Below are 16,146 nucleotides of genomic sequence, written 5' to 3'. Positions count from 1 at the left end.
TTGAAGCCTTAACCGTTGCCATATAAACTGTGCGATTCAAACGATACGAAATGTACTTCAAATCAGTCCGGCTCTGTGCAGGGAAGGACACTTGTAGCAATGTGCTGTTGCTTGGCAACGTGAACAAAGGGACCGGTTGGATGCCTATACGCAACCCTTTTTTTAAATTTCATCATCAAAGATTAAACTACGAAACGCAGAGACGAATTTCTTTGATGTGAAGCTACAGGAAACACTAAAGCGCAAATTAGAGTAAGAGCAATCGCGTCGAAAAAAGGGCTCCGTTTTCCGTCGCTGTTCAAAATTGGCGCTACACGTGCACCACTGTCAAAATAAAAATAAATTAAAACGATTTCAGGGAAGACATTTTGAAGAATCTGTTGCAGAGGATGATTTACTAATTTCCACGATTTGTTTTAAATTTGATGGATATTTCCTTCACAATAAGTCAGGTTTATGACATTTTATTATTAGTCTCCGCACTGTAGAGTTTGAGCACCTGAGAAATGGCGAGAAGGCGGGGGGGGGGAGGGTGAGGGAGGGAGTTAGGATTCAGAGAGGGGCGGGGGCAGGAGGGGGTGCCCGTTAAAGTTTGTGGCATTATATACGTAGGTTATGTTTTGTTTGGGTTCGGGGGGGCTTTTAAGACACATTGATTAAATTTGTGATTCCTTGACTTTGGGGCCTTTACTTTTCTTTTATTGAAAGCACTAGCTTGGTCGCTGTTATCTTGTGGTTTCTTCAAAGTCTTTGGTATTTACCTCACTGATGCACCCATTCACAAGCCGGACAATCACGAAATTTAAAGAAGTACTTTTGTATTAGTGCTACAATCCGTCTGAGCCATGGGGGATATGCTAAAAGAGTTACGGGAAAGGTCTCAAAAGAGGAAGAAGCTCCTCGCACAAACAGTGAGTTTGTCATGTTTACCTCTACCAGTCATGAATGAATGGTGTACTTTCAATCCTGTATTTATTTTTATGTCACATATGCTAGCTTAATATTCCACTTATAAAATCACAAGTCACAATTTTTTTTTAGGACGATGACTGTCACTATTGTTTTATATTTATTTATTTTTCCTTTGCAACATAATTTAAACCTCTCTTTCATTTTGCAGTTAGGTGTTTCGAATGTAGATGAATTGGCCCAAGCTCTTGGGACAAGAGAAGAGACTCAAGAACGTCGCCAAAGTGCTGCCGGTAGTTCCACGGCTGAGGTTAAGCCAGAGAAATCAACAAGTCAAGAAGAAGTAGCAGATGAACTCATCTATACAGATTCGTCAACATTTCTGAAGGTAAATAATCATCTAAATGCCTATAAACCATTGGTTTTATTGACTAAATTCAGCATTCTTGACCGTGTTAATCTTTTACAGGGAACTCAATCATCAAATCCACATAATGATTATTGTCAGCACTTTGTTGATACGGGGCAACGTCCTCAAAATTTCATTCGTGACGTTGGTTTGGCAGACCGTTTTGAAGAGTATCCTAAGTTGCGAGAACTTATAAAACTCAAGGTAAAATTACAATATGTATTCAGTTATATACATAAACTGTTTTCCAGGCTTGTGGAAAGTACCAGGTAAATTTTTGTCTCACAATTTCAGGATGACTTAATTCAACAAACTGCAACTCCCCCTATGTATTTAAAGTGTGACTTGCGGACCATGGATTTAAAACAGCTGGACCACAAATTTGATGTGATTCTTGTAGAACCTCCTCTTGAAGAATACCAGCGCACCATGGGTGTAACAAATATGGAATTCTGGTCATGGGAAAGGGTGAGTTAAGCCAGACTTTAAAATGGGACTACTTACCTAAAATGCTGCTTCTTGATTGTCTATTATTGTTGGGTTCATCAGATCATGCAGCTGGACATTGGAGAACTAGCTGCACCACGTAGCTTCCTTTTCCTGTGGTGTGGTTCCTCTGAGGGGTTGGATATGGGAAGGTTTTGCCTACGGAAGTGGGGATTCCGTCGATGTGAAGATATTTGTTGGATTCGCACCAACATTAACAACCCAAACCACTCTAAAAACCTAGATCCAAAGGCTGTATTTCAACGTACCAAAGTAAGATGAAATGAAGAAACTTTGTTTTGTATTTCATATACCTGGAATTTTCAGTGAAATTATGTTTGATGACAATGTGTCTTTACAGGAACATTGCCTGATGGGCATCAAGGGCACAGTGCGACGCTCTACAGATGGTGATTTCATCCATGCCAATGTTGACATCGATCTCATTATTTCTGAAGAGACAGAATATGGTTCTCTCGAAAAGCCTGTGGAGATTTTTCACATTATTGAACATTTTTGTCTTGGTCGTCGAAGGTAACATTTTTCAAAAGTGTATAGCACTTTCTCTTACCATTTAAAAGAAAAAGATCTTAATTTATTTATTTTTTATTAATCACAGACTTCATGTCTTTGGACGTGACAGTACCATCCGTCCTGGATGGTTAACCATTGGTCCAGAGCTCACAAATAGCAATTACAATGCAGATCTGTATAACAGCTACTTTAGCTCTGGGCAATTGACATCAGGATGCACTGAGCGTATCGAAGCACTTCGTCCGAAGTCTCCGCCACCCAAGGGCAAAGGTGGGCCTGGAGGAAGGGGAAGAGGGGGGCCATCAAGAGGCGGTTTCTCAAGGGGCAGAGGCCGCGGGCGATAGTCAAGAAGCAAAAGCCACAAGTTTATGAAACATTTTTAAAAAATCTGGTTTCTTAACATACTTGATGTTTTGATTTCAACAGTTTCCAACGACCATGATTTGGAAACCCATAGATGGCAGGTTTGACAATTGTGGAACATTATCTATTTTTGATGTTTCACGTGCAATTAACAATTACAAAAAAAAAAAAAAAAAAAAACATTCTTGTTCTTTTTTTTAATATATTGTTTGTGGTGCTGATTTGACTATCAATTAAATGTTTTTATATGTTGCACCTCCTTGAGTCATTGTAGAAACTCAAACTATGTATTTTCAAAAACAAATGTATGATACAGGTATGAGAAGTATCATTTTAAATCTATTACATAGAAAACTTATTGTATCTTTTTGTCCCTGTTAGTCAGTATGGAAAATATTTTTAATGACCTTGTTTGAATTTCCAAACGGAACTGCTTTTATCTTAAAGTGATACTGCCCGAATCATCTGTGTACTGCTCATGAAATTGACCTGTGTGCAATCAAATCCAGTAAATTGTTACTTTTTTATTGTCTTTTTGGGAAGTGCTTATTCCCCTTCGAAAACCCTTGGCTCCCTGGGACTGCTGAGGAGGCGAAGGCGTGCTAGAAGGGCGGAAGCCGAGGCGATCACCTGACCCGGCCTCCTGGCCCCAAATCGCGGGCCTGGCCCCCGCCTTGAAGCCCCCTTTGGCCCCACACTGTTTAAAACGCCCCCAAACCTTTGACAAGCGTATCACCTTACGCCGCTACGCCTCGATGCGAGACACGCCAGCGCGGCAGCGCGGCCAGCGCCGAGACTGGGGCTAAGCTCACGCCCTGCGCCCTGCGCCCCACAGACCCCACAACTACACGCCCTCCGGCACGCACCTGTCGGACTTCCCCCAGAGAGACCCCGAGCCTTTCCTTTCCAACTCCCAGCCCAGCCTGCCCTCCGCCAGGCAGCGCGGCGTGGCGGCGTGGCCCATACCGCATGGCAGGCGAGGCCTAGAGAGCCCGCCGCTAACGCCCCGCCGCGACAGGCGTGGACCGCGTTGGGCGCACATCTTCGCGGCTTGGCCGGGGCCAAGCGTTACGTAAGGCCAGCCTCGGCGCGCCCCGCGCCTGGCCGGCCACCTTGGCCATGACTGCCGGGATTTGCGTGGCCTGGACTCTCCAGTATGCTCTCCAGCGGAGTCCCCAGTGGAGAGGCTGCGGGGCGGGGCGTGCCCGCGTCGCCCGCGTTCCCTCCCCGGCCCGGCAGAGCCAGGCAGAGCCCGGCGTTGGAGACGGCGCGGACGTGTCCGGCTGGTCCGTCCCGCCAGGACGGCCGGTGCGGCGCCGCCCTGCTGGGGCCTGCCGGGGCCTGCTGCCTGCTAGTCCCGAGTCCGCCGCGGGGCCCGTCGAACGCATGCCTCTCCAGTCCCGCGGGGTGTGCTGGACCTTCACACGGCCGTCGGGCGCTCTCCAGGACCCAGGCCTTGGCCCAGGCCGCCCTATCCGTCACTTGCAGCCAGTCGCAGCGCAGTGCCAAGTCCAGACGGTCCAGACCGAGCGAGCCCAGAAGGACCGCCCTGCCGTACCCAGGGGCGCCGGCGCCGGGCCGCGTGCATAGGGCCCTGTGGCTGCCTGTGGCTGCCAGTGGCGTGTCGCCGCCACTAGCCACCACCGCTAGCCGCGCGCCTCGGCGCCACTCACTGCCATGGCTTCAGGTCAGTCCAACCCCACGCCGGTGGGGGTGGGGGTGGGGGTGGGGGTGTGCACTTCGTGACAGGAGACGGGGACTTCCCCGCCGTCTCTCTAGCGTTCAGGCGCCAGTGTAGGTAAACACAACAAAAACAGCTTCCCTCGCGGTGGAAAGGTCACGGAGTCGCGGAAACCGGACGAGGCGGCTCCATGCTGTCTCCAGAATGGGAGACCCGATGGGCTTTGCGACAGAGGTCACCGATCGACTCGCCGGACGAGTCGCGATGTCGCGGCATTGTGGCAAAGCTTGAATCCCAACTCAGCTGATGAGCGATTCCACCGCCCGCACTCCTCGCTCCGTCTCTCTCGCACCCCTACGGCACACTTCATGAGTGCGAGAGAGACAGAGTGCGGTGGCAGTGGAACCGCTCGACAGTGTGCCAATCTCGCCAACTAAGTAGGCAGAAAGTATGCCTAACACATGAGCGCCGTCAAGATTAATTAACGCTGCCTGATAAGTTGGCATGCAACGGATTGCCTGCCCTGCCAACATGTACCGGGGCGGCGGTCAGCAAGTGGTCGTTGCGATGGACTCCCGGTGGCTGCCTCGAGTAGCCCGGCCATTGAGAGTGTAAGAGTGAGAGAGAGTGTGTGTGTGTGTGTGGTGCGTGGGGGGGGGGGGGCACGCGTGTGCCACCGCCTCGGCACTTAGATTTCAGCTTGCGATCACGCCATCAGTTTGTGGGGTGCGATGCCATGCATAAGGAACGTGGCGTTTACGTAACTTAAAGTCGAGGCGCAACTGCAATTCCGATGTAAATGAACAAGCGAAGGAAATTGACAGGAAACGATTGACAACAGATCTTGGGGTATTATGGGCCCATTCAGAAGTCACGATTGGAGGGAGGGGGTGAGATAAGGCGCAAGCATCACAAGACGGTCTCCTATGATAGGTGGCTGGCTGGCGTGTGAAAAGGTACTCGACCGCGAACGCCTGTGCACGCATGACTTTGTCCTGTAGCGTTGTTGGGTAACGCGACGCGTCGGTACGTCGGTATTCGCGTCGCGACTCGGCTTGCCACCAAGCTTGTCACCATGCCCTGCCGTCTCTGCCTCGGCCGAGTCACCACCATCCATCAGTCCTGCACTGGCTGCAGCCTGTACGACGCCGCGCCCGCCGCGCCCGTCACTCGCCTGGCCGCCAAGCTGGGTTGCCTTTTGCCAGTTTCCAACGGCGCTGCGGTACGCGGCGGCAGATCGAGGCGCCTGGCTGTCTAGCCCTTAATGGTAATGGTAATGGCGGATAGGCAACTCGGCAGGCACGCGCGCGTCGGACTAGGGTGGGTTGCATACCCACTCTTTGGCAGGCGCTAGGGCCGCGCGCAGCGGTAGCGCCGGGCCAGCACACGGATCGCCGTGGAGGTGACAGGTTGGCGCCGTTGGCGGCGAGGGCTTTGGAGTAGTGACTTCCCCGTGGGTTCGTGGGCAGGGCAGGGCGGCAGGGTGCCTCGCCTTGCCGAATGCAGTGCTGGCGCCACCTGTCTGTCCCCTTTGCACCGCGACCGCGACGGGCTTACCGCCCTGCCCCTCGGAGCATGCTCGGAGCCCCCTCTGGGGTGGTGGCGGGGCGGCGCCAGTCCTCGCCCAGCAGCTTTGCGGGGGCGTCGGCCGGCCGGGCGGTCGCTGCAGTCTTCCTCGTCAAGTCCAAGGACGCGCCAACCGCGCCAGTGTTCCCAGCGTCGCCGCATCGACTGTCCAAATTGCGTTACATTTGCCACTGAACCCGCGGCCTGGCATTCGCCTCCGTGTTGTCTCGAGCCCGCGCCTACTCTAGCCGGTGGCATCCTCGCTTACATAACGCCGGCAACGCCTAGTGCCCCCCCCCCCCCTCCCTCGCCATAAACGACGCGGGCCAAACACTCGTCGTTTCTTGAACTCCGGCCGTTGATTTACGCGGTGGACCACCGCGGAAGGCGCGGCGTCCTGGCTGCCCGAGTCCGAATGGACGAGGCTGCAGCAGCTGCAGTGGCCGGGTAGTTCCTGCAGCACTCGATGGACGCGCGGCGAACGCCTCCAGCATATCACTGACCGTGGCGAGGCGTGGCGTGGCGTGGGCCCTCCGATTGGTGGGTCGTGGGGGCTCTCTGGGCTCCACCCTGCCACCCGCACTGCAATCAGTCGCCTCCGCTCCGAGGAGAGGGTCGTTCTCGTCACCATGGCCCCCATCGCAACCCCGGCCCCGCCGTCCAGCCCCCGCGCCGGCCAGGACCGTCAGGACCGCCAGGACCCGGCGTCGCTGTCAGGGCCAGGGCCTCGGCGGCCTGCGGGCCACGCCAGCCGCGCCGGCCGCGTTCTCAGGGGCGCGGCGCACCAACTGCTGCAGCACGCCCTGCACGGCGATCCGGAGCGAGGTGAGTGCGTTGGTGCGGCGGTGTGGCGGTGGCGGTGCGCGCCAGCGTGGCGACAGCGTCAATGAGCCCGCCAGGAGGGAAGGCGATGGCGCGGAAGGTCTTTGCTCGACCGTGTGCGAGAGAGTATGTCCTGGTGTGTGCGTGTGTGTATGTGTGCGTCGCGCTCGCTGCTTACGCAACCCGCCTATGCGTCCTCGTGACCCCGAATCATGGCAGTGCACAAAGTGTCATGGATTTTGCTCACTGGCGCCACCTTGGCGCTCTTGCGATCGCCTACTTTTATTAAGACTTTTGTGCTCCGCCGGGGAACGCCGAAGGAGGGCGGCAGCGTCAGGCCTGCACACACACGCCCAGCTCGTGATGGAGTGCTTGGCTGGCTTGGCACTTGGCGAAGTACTTGGCTCGGAGAAGGGAATGTGAATGTGGCTCGTGTGACCAAGTGCCATGTGTTATTCCGAACTGTCTCGCCAAATCCAGTTTCCGCCCCGCTTCCAGAGCGTTCCAGGGACCGGGCACGTAAATGAGGAACGGCAGGACGTCTCCCCCCCCCCTTTTCCTCCCGGGTCTTGTCCTTTCCCCGATGCATCGATATATTATCGCGAGAAATAATCGTGTCCGCCCTTCAACCTCCCGCCGGCCGCGCAGGCCGAGCTAAAGTGGTCCGGTGTTTGTCCAGACGAACTGACGCGCTGACGCATCGGATGGCGGGAGATGTTTGTCAAGGATTCGGGGACTAAAGGAGGGCGATAAGATAGGTGTGTCGTCAGGTCAAATAAACGGCCAGGCCGCAAAGCTGGCTTTGATTTTGTTTTAATAAAAGTCAATCGAGGGACAACATTCATCCGCGTGACCCACACCTCTTCCTGGGGTCCGATCTCGTAAGCCGATAGGCGTTATTGGCTTTCGCTTATAAAGTTGTAGAAGGACTCCAGCCAAGTCGAATATAATCGCATTTTTTCCAAGCAGGTGGTGGCTGGGGAGGAGAAACTTGATGCCAAATCCCGCAAGGTCTCACCTGCGCACAAAAAAAGACAATTGCTGAAACTGCTAATGGTCGTTGAGGTCAAGGCGGTGCCTTCCCGGGCTCATAGAGTCGTATTTTATGCTGCAGCATGGCTGACGTCGCGGCAGGTGCTGTGGATCATGGTGTTCATCGGCTTCGCCGTCAACTACATGGTCCGCATCAACATGAACATCGCGCTGGTGGCCATGGTGGAGCCGCCGAGGCCGATGGAGGTGATGGACGACAACGGCACGCGGGTGCAGCCCGCGGTCACGGGCACGCAGTGCATCGTGCCCGACAGTGTCGCGGACGCCGTGCAGCACGCCGCGCTGTCCTCCAACGACACGGACGACCTGGAGGAGGTAAGCGGGCCTCGCGCCGCGATGCTGCCGCAATGCCGCCGTCGTGCACCCCTGGTGCTTGTTGTGCGCGGCCGTTGGCGGCCGACAAGGCGACTCGCCGGGGTGGTCTGGCCGACTCGAGGACTCAACAGTTGTTAATTATGTGCGCAGGAGACGGCGGCGCGGCCAGAGGGGTCAGAGCGCTTCCGCTGGAACGCCCATGAGCAGGGCATGGTGCTGGGGGCGTTCTTCTGGCTCTACTGGTCCACGCAGGTCCCTGGCGGCGTGCTGGCTCAGCGCTACGGCACCAAGATCGTGTTCGGCCTCGGCAACCTGGTGCCTGCCCTCCTGGCCTTCGCCATCCCCGCCGCGTCCAGGTTCCACTATGGCGCGCTGCTCGCCATCCGGCTGGCGCAGGGCTGCATCTCGGTAAGCGGGCCGCACTGCACTGGGAGTACTGGGAGTAACTGGGAGTCCCTGAGTTACCCTCCACCGCCCCTCCCCGGGCCTGATCGCGTACCTGTCACCAGGGGCTGACGTGGCCGGCGATGCACGACATGACGGCCAAGTGGATCCCCCCGAACGAGAGGAGCCGCTTCGTCACCGCCTACCTGGGTAGGTAACGCCTGCTGTTCGCACGCCACGGATCGTCGGTTCAAACCCCCTCATTTTGGCGGTTTTTGATTCTCACAGGTGGTTCGGTGGGGGCGTCTGTGACGTATCCAGTGTGCGGCCTTATCATCGACGCCATGGGCTGGGAGGCCGTCTTCTACATCTCGGGCGCGCTGGGCGTGTTGTGGTGGCTCGCCTGGGTCGTGCTCGTCTTCGACTCACCCGACGAGCACCCCAGGATAGCGTCCACCGAGCGCCTATACATCCAGAAGGCCCTGGCCGGCAACGTCGCCAAGAAGCAGGTCGGTGGGCAGAAAGCAAAAAGCCACTCCCTGGAAGTGCCTCAGTGCTGAACCCCCAGGGCGTGTTGAACGTGTTGCAGCTGCCGACGCCCTGGCGCGCCATCTTGATGTCGCTGCCCGTGTGGATGAACATCGTGGCGCAGTGGGGCGGGCTGTGGGGGCTGCTGACCCTCATGACGCAGGCGCCCTCCTACTTCCGCTACGTGCACGGCTGGGGCATCCGCATGGTGGGTGCCGTTCCAGTTAACTCAGCCCTCCCGACACTCCCGACGCCCTAACGCTTCTCTCGTTCTAACCTTCTGTGCCGCAGACGGGGCTGCTGTCCGGGTTGCCGCAGCTGTGCCGCATGCTGTTCGCCGTGGTCTTCTCCACCATCGGGGACTACTTGCTCAAGAGCGGCCGGATGTCTCGGACCAACGTCCGCAAAATGGCGACCGCCATGTGTAAGTGCATCCCCGCTGTGCCCCGCTCCCCGCCACAGCGGCCTGGGACTTCCCGCGCTCTTACCGCTGCCGATTCTGGTGCAGGTAACATCGGCCAGGCCGTGTTCGTGCTGGGCCTGGCGTTCTCGGGCTGCGACAAGTACGCGGCCATCCTGTTCCTGACCGCGGCCACGGCGGCCAACGGCGCGGTGTCGACGGGCGCCCTCGCCAGCATGGTGGACATCAGCCCCAACTTCGCCAGCATAGTCCTGGGCATCAACGGCGTGGTCACCGTGCTGCCGGGCTTCATCTCCCCCATCGTGGTCGGGGCCCTCACCTACCAGAACGTAAGTCTGCCTCCACCCTAACGGCACTCAGCCCGGAGACAGTGTCTTGTCTTAACCCTTTTCCGTGTTTCATTCTGATCCGCCTGCAGCAAAGCGTGGAGCAGTGGCGGATCGTGTTCTGCATCACGGCCGCCATGCTGCTCGTCACGGGCGTCGCCTACGTCCTGTTCGGCCGCTCCGAGGTGCAGCCATGGAACGAACCGGCTGACAGGGAGGGCCATTCGGGCAACGGCCTAGACGACGGGCTGGCCGAAGAGGACAAGAGCATCGTCACGGTCACCTCAAAGTGCTCCGAGCTCAAGTCTGTGTGCTGACTTAAAATTTAAACAAGATCTCATGTCTAGCATTAATGTCTCTCTGGTTGGAAGAACAGAGAATAAGCTCTGCACAAGTAGCAGTTTTGCCACTCTGTTAAGCATGATCAGTTACAATTCTTAAATTTAGGATATCAATGTTCTAGGGTAATTTCAAACACTGCCTGTTATCTGTAACTTTACAGATCAGTAATAATGTGAACTTTGTTGCTTAGAATTAAAACCCTTACATGTCATCTCTACAAATGATCTGAGGTGAAGTTTTAGTATGCAAAAAATGAATGTGGTAACAAAAAAAATACACCATTTATTTAAGTTATTATAATAAATTCTCACTAACCAGGAATAATTTCATTGGAGGAAAAACATGGTACACAGTACATAAAATCAGAAAGAGTAGCATATTACAAAGAATTATACACAAATCAGTATCGCAAATGATGCTTGATGCATCACAGTTTTGTTAATAAAATAAATCCATCACTGCTTTTGCCGCAGTTCTTTATCATGATTTACAATACCTTGCCTTAAAACACATACAAAAAGAAGTTCAATATTTTCTGAATGCAGCTCACAGTAGAGTAAAACTGAGTACAGCAACTTCAACATCCCAAAATTCATACAAAACACATGTGAGCTTCTTGTATTTGTTTCATAGCAATCCACACCTTTCTGCAGGCATGGTAGTGCGGGGTGCTGAGTAATGCAAGCCTAACCACATGGCAGTGATGAGGCTTGCGACATGTTTTCATTCCCACTCTGTGGTCCCTGGAGGCTTAGATGTTAGGTCATACATAACTCTTGAAACGCCGGAGACTCCTTGAATTTCCTGAACCATCTTTTCTACAACCTGCCAAAAGAGAGCATAAAATTTATTTTAAAGTGCAAAAGCAAGAAGGAGAGCCAACCATTCAAGTAACAAACAAATTATCCTGACATCTATCTAAGAAATTAGTGGTGGGTACTTGCCTCTAGTGGGAGATGTTTTCCAGGGATTGCAGGAACACCAGTCATGAAATCTTGAGTGGAGAATGGCCTTAAGACAACAGAATGCTGGAAGGAAGGGTTTCGGTTCACTGAGTCCCTATCAAAGTGGATCGGTATTAAAACCACTGGCATTTGGCTGATGGCACCCATTGTATTTGAAGCAATCAACACCTGAAAACGACACAGTGACATTAAAAAACAAGACAGAATTCAATCATGAAATTAAAAGGGAAAGAAATAAAAGACATACTTGGGTCGCAGCATGGTCAGCCTGTCGAAGTGTACTCAAAACATTAGATGTAAGGCAAGTTGGGGTTATGTCAGAGACTGGGTCCTTTACAATGCCCCCAAACACATAGCATACTCTGTTGATATTGTGACACACTCGGGGAATCAGCTTTGCTAAGAAAAGCATATCCTCCCAGTCAGGACTTTGATCAGACGAAATGCCAACAACATAGCTGTATGATCGACAGTCACCCTGAAAACCAGACATTTTTGAATAAAATTTATCACATACAACAAAAGCAATTTAAGAAAAAATGTTTTAAAAAAGCAACAGTGAAAGAAAGTTGAAGAGCTCACCTGTACACCAACACTTCGGATAGGCAAAAGTGTTGCTGCTAAACGCTGCTTATCGGACACTCTCTGAAGAACTGAGCGCTCTTCCACAGATGTTGCACTTTCAACTCTGTTTAGTAAGGCATGACTTTTTTTCACCATATTATTGTAGCCAACTATGATTTTAACCAAAACTTGTGTTTCAGAGAAGTCCTGTTCCATGTATGGTTCCTCTGCACAAAGAATCCTGATAGCTAAACCAGGTCCAGGGAATGGATGTCTCATTACTAAATCGGCAGGAAGCTGCAAATCCCTGCCCAACTGCCTCACCTGCATCAAAACATTAATATAAGATCAAAATAAACCTGTCAACTCGGCTGAAAATTAGAAAATTAGAATGAGAATTTACCTCATCTTTGTGGAAGTCCTTCAACGGCTCTACAACACGACCCTGATCCCTTAGCTGTCGAATAAGCTCAGTGTCATTGTGGTGAGTTTTGATTACCGCAGCCTTGCCACTCACAAGGGAAGAGGCTGATTCTATAAGGTCAGGTCTTAAAGTGCCCTGCCCAAGAAAAACATCCTCTGGTCTCAGATTCATTTCTTCAACCACCTCTTGAGCAATCTGTGAATGTGAAGATAACAAATGTTAGTCTGGCAAACAGAAACTAGGGGCTAAATATTAATTGTTTCTTTTCTAACCAGGGCATGGAAAAGAGACACTGGGGGGACTTGTTTACATACCTTTGCGAACACATCACCAATGATTTTCCTCTTTTCTTCAGGAGCAGTAGTTTGGCAAAGAATCTTGGTAACCTTAAATGCAGGACTTCTTACATTTGACTCTCTTTGATCAATATTATTAGGTATGTTAGTGGATCCATATTGAAACTTAAATCCAGCATCAATGACTGCAAACACAATAGAAATCAAATTAGTCCGTGTTAAAAGCAAATTGGAAAACATTGCCTTGTGCTCTTGTTACCAGATGCTCACCTTTCAAATCTAAACCAATCTTCTTGAGGGATTCCTCAACAAGCATACTTTCATTTTTACGCATGAAGCCATTGTCAATATGCACAGCAATCACTTGGTCTCTATGGAGAGCTTTATGTAACAGAGCTGCACACACCGTTGAATCCACTCCCCCACTAACAAGAAGCTGGTAGAAAAAAAGCATTTGTTTAATTTCAATGGCTTTCAAGACAGAAAAAGACTATTGTAATCAATTTCTGCACTTACCAGGACTTTACTATTTCCAACAGTTTGCCTTATGTAATTAATACATTCCTGTTCTCTGCCTTGCATGGTAAAGCTTCCAGTTAATCCACAGATGTCAAAGAGGAAATTCTTTAACATGATTTTACCATTCACAGAAAGATCCACCTAACATTGATACAAATGTAAAAAAATTAATTATTTGGTCACTGATGCTTAAAGTTAAAGTAAAAAAGAAAAATACCTCAGGATGAAACTGGACGCCATATAGGCGCAACTTTTCATTGGCTATACCAGCCACAAAGTTTGACGATCTAGCAACAACTTTAAACTGATCAGCAACTTTGTGTATACTATCACCATGTGTTAGAAGAACACTCTGCACATTTTCTAACCCCCTAAAATAATGATAAAGAGAAACAGGTAAGTAATTTGATGGGTTGTAATTGGCCATACCGACAATGGCAAACACCTGTATAAAATTGTTAACACTTACTTAAATAAGAGACAAGTGGCATCAACATCAATGTCAAACTGACCATCTTCACGACCTTCTTTTCTCTCAACTTGGCCTCCAAACTCTTTGTTAAGCATTTGCATGCCGTAACAAATACCTGTATTTCCAAGACATAATTAAATACATGTTACATAAGCATCTAAGAGTTATGTAGACACACCTTTAGCATAGGTTTTCATTCATGAAGAAATTGTTTTTTTATTTTGAAAGAAAAAATTGAACTTTACCCAAAACAGGGACCCCTATCCTGAAAATCATAGGATCATATGTAGGAGCATCTTCAGCATAGACGGAATTGGGACCACCAGATATAATAACAGCCCTAAAGAAGAATACAAGAGTGTAATATGAAGTCCACCATAAATATTATCTTGAGAGTTAGTTAAAAGTCAATAAAAAAGATGAAAAATTAAAAAAAAAAACTTACTTATATCCTTTTTCATTGAGGATCACTGCAGGCGTGTCAAGAGGCAGAATATCACTTTCAACACATAATTCTCGAACCTTTCTGTCTATGATTTTTCCATACTGGGCACCAGCATCAAGGATAGCTACTTTTTCAGATCCATGGGCTCCATTAGAACGGTGGTCACTTGCAACTACTTCACTTTTCACGTTCTGCATGTTCACGCCCAGTCCCCAGCAGCACTGTAAGATAGAGTGTTACTGATCAGTTGCAGAGGCAAACAGCAGCTCTTGTCTCACTCCACATGTGGGACACACTGGCATGGGGAATCTGATAGCTTCTCCGGGTTATGTAACCTCATGGCCACATGGTCACAACCGGTTACTAGCCACACTACCAACACAAGAGAATTAAAACTACAAGTTACATAATATGAATAAAAAATCTAAACAAAATGACAAATGTTAATTACCACCACCCCCCCGCCCCTTTTATCCACTAACCCCTAAACATTAATTAAAATTTTGGCGATTATTATTTTTACAATGTGGTATTATGTCAGTTAAAGGTATAATGGGGACATGCTACAAAATACACAAAAGAACAAATCCAGCAAATTCATTGAATAATAATTCAAAAACCTTTCATTTATGAAGTCAATACGCCGCTTGTTACTATAACAGTACAATATATTTATAGTAAAGTGCAGAAGATATGGATGGGAGATGAGTCTGCTGGGTTACAATGCCACAAATGTAAACAGAACACAATGTAAAATGATAAAGAGCAAGCACAAACTAACACGAAAACAGTTGTTCATGTCCATCAGCTGGTGAGTAATCTTAAATCACCGAAGTGTCAATCCAATTAAACTGAATTGAGCCCAAATTAAACAAACAATCATCTTAACCAAAAGGACACAAAGAGAGAGAGAGAGAGAGAGAGACAGAGAGAGAGAGAGACAGAGAGAGAGACAGAGACAGAGGGTAAGGCTAATGCACCATTCCATCTACACTATTTATTATTACTCATGTGCTAAAAATAAGAGGCAGGAGTGGCAACCCTACCACTTGACTATCCTAACTTCCAACACCTGAGGGATGGCTATTAATAGAAACAAAACCAAAACAAACTGAACAGCTGATTTTCATGTGGAAAACATGAAATTTCATTACTTTTAAAGTCCTTTTAGCATCATGACTCAACATAAACGTATTGTCAAAATGAGAGACACGATTACCAAATTGTCTGTCATAATAGTCTACTGGTTAAAAATCAACCACCGTTCTTTCTATGAGAGCACTGAGATGGAAACGCAAAACAGAAACACTTAAAGTCTAAAAGGTGCAAACAAATCGAGAAACAAAGGGAAACAAGAGTGGACATAACCAAAGTATTGCAGTTACTGACAGGAACTGACAGCAACCAAAAAAATATTTTAAAAAATCCAAGGGATACTAAAGAAAGCATCCAGGAAACGTGGAAAAGCCCAAATTCAGAGGGTACATTAAAAAAAGAAAACAAGACAAAAAACTCAACAGAAAACAAAATTCTTAAGTCCCAATTATCCTCAATGAAACTTCTTAAACCCCATTGATGCCCACCAAGACGACGTACACAACGTTACGAGTCATGAAATAAAAAATAAAAACAGAAACGAGGTAAATCCAATCAAAAATTTGTATGTCCCATTACAAGCTATAAGCAATGACAAATAACATGCCAAAATTTGGGCAGCAAAACCGTGTTAGGCCTTGTGCTTGTGCCGCCCCAACCTAAGTACAGACCTATATGAAAGAAAAGCAAGAACTGAATGCAGAAAAGTAAAGGTGGAAGGGTCAAGGACAACTACGGGAATCGCTAATAAAAAATGTTCACATTAAAAGGGTGTAAAATCGTCAAAAAAATCAATAAGCGGTCCGGTCACTTAGCGGCCCACACGTTCGATGGGCGAGGAGAGAGGTTACACGTGCAAGCAGGCACACAAGCGCACCACAAAGGCTTCACGATGTTACAAAAACTGTCAAAACTTTCCAACATACTAACCGCAACGAATTATGATGAAAGTTAATGACTTCAATCCAAAATGTGAAGGATAAAAATATCACGTCAACCGCAACAACAAATAATCCTTCGCAAAGATGGCAGGCTGTGGAGAGCAGGTGTACTACCAACAGCTGAATCGCGTTTCCTACTTTCGACATAAATTTTAACACAATTAATTTTTTGTCGACAAATCTTTACAATAGGGGTTCTTTAATAAAATTTATTTCCAATTTATGTTGAATAAAATTCTTCAAATTTTTCATAAATGAATATTTTTTGCAGTTGGTACGAGAACAG

At 49.2% G+C, this 16,146-nt stretch overlaps 3 protein-coding genes across 4 annotated transcripts; 2 read left to right on the top strand and 1 right to left on the bottom strand.

Annotated features, from left to right (window-relative positions):
- Positions 1 to 565: 565 nt before the first annotated feature.
- Positions 566 to 3,226, top strand: LOC117638902 (N6-adenosine-methyltransferase non-catalytic subunit). Its single transcript, XM_034374073.1, has 7 exons — positions 566 to 911; positions 1,121 to 1,297; positions 1,379 to 1,522; positions 1,613 to 1,786; positions 1,868 to 2,077; positions 2,166 to 2,338; positions 2,424 to 3,226. The coding sequence occupies exons 1-7, from the start codon at positions 846 to 848 to the stop codon at positions 2,680 to 2,682; spliced, it is 1,203 nt and encodes a 400-aa protein (XP_034229964.1). The 5' UTR covers positions 566 to 845; the 3' UTR covers positions 2,683 to 3,226.
- Positions 3,227 to 4,048: 822 nt separating this feature from the next.
- On the top strand, positions 4,049 to 10,611 carry LOC117638901 (sialin-like). Its single transcript, XM_034374071.1, has 9 exons — positions 4,049 to 4,388; positions 7,885 to 8,138; positions 8,289 to 8,546; positions 8,648 to 8,732; positions 8,811 to 9,031; positions 9,112 to 9,258; positions 9,342 to 9,474; positions 9,559 to 9,800; positions 9,890 to 10,611. The coding sequence occupies exons 1-9, from the start codon at positions 4,379 to 4,381 to the stop codon at positions 10,112 to 10,114; spliced, it is 1,575 nt and encodes a 524-aa protein (XP_034229962.1). The 5' UTR covers positions 4,049 to 4,378; the 3' UTR covers positions 10,115 to 10,611.
- LOC117654555 (GMP synthase [glutamine-hydrolyzing]) lies at positions 10,402 to 15,972 on the bottom strand. 2 transcript variants are annotated; one of them, XM_034374068.1, is made up of 13 exons: positions 15,850 to 15,972; positions 13,825 to 14,045; positions 13,625 to 13,719; positions 13,377 to 13,494; positions 13,125 to 13,278; positions 12,905 to 13,048; positions 12,659 to 12,824; positions 12,407 to 12,573; positions 12,072 to 12,287; positions 11,687 to 11,992; positions 11,352 to 11,582; positions 11,084 to 11,272; positions 10,402 to 10,964 (listed from the first exon to the last, which is right to left on the bottom strand). In XM_034374068.1, the coding sequence occupies exons 2-13, from the start codon at positions 14,019 to 14,021 to the stop codon at positions 10,863 to 10,865; spliced, it is 2,085 nt and encodes a 694-aa protein (XP_034229959.1). In that variant the 5' UTR covers positions 14,022 to 14,045; positions 15,850 to 15,972; the 3' UTR covers positions 10,402 to 10,862. The 2 variants fall into 2 exon arrangements, with proteins under 2 accessions (XP_034229959.1, XP_034257160.1); XM_034401269.1 differs by lacking the exon at positions 15,850 to 15,972 and adding an exon at positions 14,606 to 14,735.
- Between the last annotated feature and the right edge of the window lie 174 nt (positions 15,973 to 16,146).

This window comes from Thrips palmi, unplaced genomic scaffold (genome assembly GCF_012932325.1).
Source record: "Thrips palmi isolate BJ-2018 unplaced genomic scaffold, TpBJ-2018v1 HiC_scaffold_10, whole genome shotgun sequence".
NCBI classification, from domain to species: Eukaryota; Metazoa; Arthropoda; class Insecta; order Thysanoptera; family Thripidae; genus Thrips; species Thrips palmi.
Note: the sequence above shows the minus strand (reverse complement) of the source record. Positions and strands in the feature narration are given on the sequence as shown.